The 5,929-nt window shown below is 38.8% G+C and overlaps 1 protein-coding gene across 1 annotated transcript; it reads left to right on the top strand.

Moving 5' to 3' along the window:
* The first annotated feature begins 958 nt into the window (after positions 1-958).
* On the top strand, positions 959-5,139 carry LOC310986134 (uncharacterized protein). The gene is made up of 5 exons (XM_083971914.1): positions 959-1,202; positions 2,074-2,256; positions 2,957-3,240; positions 3,832-3,959; positions 4,645-5,139. Exons 1-5 carry the CDS (start codon positions 1,043-1,045, stop codon positions 4,832-4,834), a joined length of 945 nt encoding a protein of 314 aa, XP_083828040.1. The 5' UTR covers positions 959-1,042; the 3' UTR covers positions 4,835-5,139.
* The last annotated feature ends 790 nt before the right edge of the window (positions 5,140-5,929 follow it).

The raw sequence follows: 5,929 nt of genomic DNA, 5'->3' as shown, positions 1-5,929 counted from the left end.
GAGTCACAAGTAGTCAAACATACATTACAACGGACGGAAAGGTGAAATCCGGCAATCTGATTGGTTGTTAACTGTGGTATAATGAGCATATCCCACGGCTACTAAAGCCTTATCACAGCGTAGGCTAAATACATCCATGGTAGGCTATCACTCCGCGTCAGGCACGACTGGTATGAATGGAAGTTGTGTCATGTATCAGTTCTTGAAGTTGGCTGCGGGGTATCGGCCCAGTTTGGACTTTGACACAAGAGACAGCTGCTTGCTTCATGTTTCTCTCTGATGGTCAGCACTGTTTTTCTCGGACTATCTTAACCCTGCACAGCATCTGTTTGGTCTGAAATCCTGTCAATAGAAACAATCCAGTCTACTATTAGCCTATAACAAGGTCGGTCTTAGAAACTTAAAGATGGTATTTACTGATACAGAAAGCTGTTGTGGAATGTGACTTTGCATGATTCCAGTAAATAAAAAGAGAAGTTAATTGACAACATTTTAGACGGATAACATGAAGCAAAAACATCCCAAACGCTGACAGTTAAGTTCCTAAATATTAGTTTTACTTCTTATCATTTCATCCCCATAATATTGTGTTTTTAAGCTGTTATATCCTTGGATAAAAAACATGCTTTGACCAAGCTCCTATGAGGGAATACACACAATTCAGATTCCGTGTTCAAGCACTTTGTGCTACTGTTTTCTTAATTGTATTGTTTGTTTGTTTTTTGAAATTCTATTTATTACTATCATCATTTGCACTGTCATTGGCTGCATTAAAGGTGGGAGTGTATGGTCCAAAGTACAAACCAAACCAAAGAAATATTGTGGTGGAGGGAGACAGAGAGAGAGGGGAAGAGAGAGAGAAGTTTTTTGTTTTTGTTTTGTTTTTTGAGAGAGAGAGAGAAGTGGGATGGGTTCTGTGCACAGAAACGAAACCTAAGTCTGTGGCAGACACAGCACAGCCTGTAGGTTCAGAGGGACGACAGACAGACAAACAAAAACTTCGTACAGACACTTCATGTAAAGACTGGTCAGCTGGGTGAAGATGAAGATGAAGATGAAGAGCCCACGGTTTTCTGTTCCTTTGATGATGACGATCATGATAACTACTGTTCAACGGACTAATGCACAATCCACTCCAACGCCAACTACCACCACTCCAAAGACAACTACCACCAGACAACCTACAACTCCATGGACAACAGGTACTGTATAAAGACACACACACATACATTTTTTGGCTTTATCGGGACAGGAACAGTGAGAAAGAGAGAGAGAGTCAGTCAGTAAAGTTAGGGACGAGAGACAGAGAGAAAAGGAGAGAGAGAGGTTGACATGCTCCAAAGGGCTGTAGTCTGATTTGAACCTGTCTGCTGCAGACAGGACCGACACTGGATGATTTGGCCTTTAAGGTGATGTCTCCTGGGTAAATGCAGGTCACATCCACAAAACACAAAGCACTCAATTCACACTTTGTCGGAGGAAGTTAGGTGTCAAAAACAAACTTTGGCTTTGTCCAAGTTATGCAGCTGAGCAGGTTGTGAGTTAAGGAGGATCAGTGGTGTCACATGAAACATAATTAAGCATTTCCTTAATTTCACATTTTAACAGGCATTTGAAAGAGGTAGGGCTGTCAAAGTAAAAAAAAAAAAAGATTTCCGCTTGATTAAACATGTTACATGACTAGAGCCTCTGTGTCTGTGTCACAGCTGGGGTTGTCACCTGAGGTAACAGCAGCAGATAACTATAAGTAGCCTGTTGAAGCAGAATACAACTATATATATTATATAAATACGCAACGTGAATTGTACATACACATGAGAGGTTTTATGCTGATACAGGGACATATCACATTGATTCCAGTGTATACGTCTTGGACTGCTGTTGGTCTCTTCATGGCATTTGTTAAAATACAATGTATCATGAAAGATAATATAATAATAATAATAATAATAATAATAATAATAATAATAATAATAATAATAATATGAAGAAGAAGAAGAAGAAGAAGAAGAAGAAGAAGAAGAAGAAGAAGAAGATTGATAATAATTGCTGCTGCTCTCTTTCCTTTTCCAGGTCGTCCTGCGTACAATTTAAATGGGGTCATGGCAACTTTGTCTGGTCGTGGTGGTGGAATATCCTTCTATCCCCCATATTATTCTCCTGACACTTCCCCTCCTTCCTACTACCCGGGCCCCGCCACCACTCGCCCCTACTACACCACTACTGCCCCATGGACCACGCCACCTTCAACCAGAGGTGAGAATATTCACAAAAGGAAAAAGAAGAAATATTAGTTGAATCTGTTTGTCACCTTGATAACATCCCTGTCTGGTTTCCACGTTATATCAAAATAAGACGACTCTTCAGTTCAGACTCTCGCCTGTGAAACAGGAACAGAACCACAAAAAGAATCACGTAGCTCCCTCATGATTCAGTCAAAAAACTGGAAGTATGTTCTTCTTCATGGTTTGCTGTGATTTCTGATTTCACAGGGTGTAGAAAGACTTAAAGATCAACTTAAAACTGTATCTCTTTTTTTTTATATATCTTTATTCTACCATTAGTTTATTGTGGTTCTTTCCCAAATCCATTTATTTTCCCTTTTAGGCCAAAACAAGTGAAATTTCTGTCTGGATTAAAGATGGTCAGACTTTGGCCTCAGTAATGATGTTAATTCATCTTTTGAAATATAAATGAAAAATGTAAAAATACTAAAACTAAACTGAAACATGAGATTGAAGGTGACATAAGGTGAGCAAAACAGATCTTTGTTTGTGATTGTTGAGTCTCTGTGCTTGAAACATCAGTCATTGCACATGCAGGCCTATTTCTGCTCTGTGCACTAAATTGTTTATTTTTCATGCTGTTTCATTTTTTAATTCATGCTTTTTTGTTTTCTTACTCAACTTTTTAGACTGAATTATTAAGTCAAGTTTCCCTCATTTGAACCCTGCAGGTTTGTCCGTGTGTCTGCGTTACCTCACTGATTCAGGCTTATACCTCACACTCAGTCCACAACAAGGCAGAGACACTGTGACTCTGAGTGATGACAGTGGTTTGTACTATCGACTGACCTATGGGTGGGGTAACAGCCTGATGTTGAGTCCCAGCATAAAAATCCTGTCAGATGTTGCACCGGAAATCTGGACCAGAGTCTGTGTCACCATGGACTTCACGAAGAAGGTGGCCCAAATGTTCAGAGACTCCAACATGAGCATCAGGAAGAGGCTGGTTGATTGGGTGAGGAGGACCAAGAGGGACGACATGTTAAGCAGACTTATGTTAAATGACTGCAAAAATAACAGAATCAAGTAGAAGAAATCTATTTTATAATAATATGACATTATAAAGTTTATATTGTTTACCATGATGATACCAGACGTGTGGGCTGCAGTCCAATTCTTCTACCACTCAGACTAGTTCCAGGTTACACCCCGGTTTGTCCGAGGTGACGTAGAATAAAAACTATTGATGTGAAATTTTCATAATTGCTGTGTCCAAAGATGATGCTAAAAGGTGTTGTGACCTTTGACCCCTGACTACCAAAATCTAACCAGTTCAGGCTCCACCCCTTATGAATGATCATGCCAAATTTAAAGAAGTTGTGATACTGACACATGTGTAGAGTGTAAAACTACAAATTCAACAACTTGAACAATTTTGTACATTAGAATTGTCTTTAATGTTATCTATCTACTGCTGTGTGTGTGTGTGTGTGTGTGTGTGTGTGTGTGTGTGTGTGTGTGTGTGTGTGTGTGTGTGTGTGTGTGTGTGTGTGTGTGTGTGTGTGTGTGTGTGTGTGTGTGTGTGTGTGTGTGTGTGTGTGTGTAGCATTCCTGGCAAGGTGAGCCTGTGATTCAGTTTTCAGATTTTGCTGGTCAGGTGACTGACATCCAGATGTGGGATTATCCCCTCAACTACAGAGAGGTCACTGAGTACATGAATGGCGGTGTCTACAGGTACGAACCAGTGTGTGTGTGTGTGTGTGTGTGTGTGTGTTAGCCCATATTCCTATCTTTGTGGGTACCAAATGAACCACGGTAGGGAGGATAATTGTGCATTACGAGGACATTTTCTTTGGCCCCCTCACTCCCTAAAACAATCGCTCAAAAATCAAGACGGTGTGAGATTAGACTTCGGTTAGGATGGTTACGTTTACAGGATACGGTCCTCACAACTACAGAAAAACAACAATGATCAATTCTTATTTGACATTTTAGAGATTTAAAATTCATATTTAAATTAGGGCAGAAGTTGCATATCATAAATCACAACATCACAATTTCAATCATCAATAATTTAACATAAATGTAAGGATAAAACGAAGTGATGAAATTTTATCTATTATCTAAATCGTCAATGGTCGACTTAACTGTGATGTCACTGTAAAAACATTCATGCTGTAGCTCAGGAAAGCGAGATTGGGGATACAACATGGGTGATGGCCATTCTTATTCTGTTTGTTTTATGTTTTCTTTAAGTGCCAAGTCAGTTTGAGTGACCAAATAAAACACAGTGATATTTTACAGTGAATTGTCTGTTCATAGAAACAAATGTATAAAATGTTATCAACATAACCGGGAAAATATCCTAATATCGTGTTTTTGATTAGCAAAAAATGAAGTTTGTGTTTGTGTGTTTAAGGCTGTACCGCGGCTCCCTCCTCACCTGGTCCGACATCAGCTACTCGAACAGTGGAGACATGCTGTTGGAGGACGTCTATGAGGTCCAGGCCAAACTGCCGTTAAGGGGGAGAGGGCGTCGGCTGAGGGGAGGGAAGAAGAGCAGTGGGCTGGGCTTCAATGTGAGAGAAAGCAAGAGACAGCAGCTTTAATGAAACACACAGGTGTATGTATGAAAAACTGTGACCTCTGTTTCTGATTTAATTGTTTAATGATGAAACTCGAACTAGAATCAGCTAACAAAAAATCACCAGCAAGCAATAATACAAAAATGAAGTTCAAATGGTATTGATTTGAAAAAAGTATGATTATATTTACAACTAGTCTCAGTATAAAGTTGTATGCTTTGCGCTAATTCATCTCTTTTTCATATTACAAGAAACAGTTTTTTTTAAAAACTTCTAAATTTGTTTTATATTGGTAGACATAAACAAATAAAAGTTATGGCTAAGAAAAGGCTATTGTATTCATCAGTTTCATGTAACGTGCAGCTTGGACAGTGAGGGGTTAATAAAATGTCTGATCTTTTCTTATTATGTAGCCTATCTATAATTACCAGAGGTGGGTTCAAGTAGTCAAACATACTGTATATCACACTCTTCACCACACATTGTGCCATTTTAACAAAACAAGTTTATTTAATTTACACACATTATGTCAGCTTACTTTCGTTTTCTGACAGTTCGGTTTAAAGGGAAAATCAAACTAACGAAACGTACACGGACCCCGTGGCTCTAATAACCACCACTGTCAAGTTCCAGTCAGGTCAGGTGTCACCGTCCAGCAAAACAGGAAACGATTTTTGAAAATACAATCACAGTGGCCTCATCAAGACCTGAAATGTAACGTGAAGACTCTGCTCTAACGTCTCTGTCGCAGCAACCTTTTTAAAACTATGGTCAGACACTTTACCCATATGACTGCCACAAAACAACAACAACAACAACAAAAAAACACAATAAAATTGACAAATGTGTGTTCCTTTTTATTCTTGAAGTTTGTTTGTTGATTCAGGTTTTACAGTTTATAGGTGTGTCATGTTGTTCATCTTGATTAAGAGGAGTTGTGAAGCACAGACAGGGGACTAGCTAATCGGTAAATAAAACTAGCAGATGAAATTGATCAAATATTCAAATAGTCGCTTTTTTCTTTAAAAAAAAGAGAAAGGAATAACAATTGAAAATCAGGCATAGGAAAATAAGCAGTAGAGTAGTAAAGTGGTGGACATAAGAATGTAATCAGTTTTA

This window comes from Trachurus trachurus, assembly GCF_905171665.1.
Source record: "Trachurus trachurus genome assembly, chromosome: 5".
In the NCBI taxonomy this organism is placed as follows: domain Eukaryota; kingdom Metazoa; phylum Chordata; class Actinopteri; order Carangiformes; family Carangidae; genus Trachurus; species Trachurus trachurus.
Note: the sequence above shows the minus strand (reverse complement) of the source record. Positions and strands in the feature narration are given on the sequence as shown.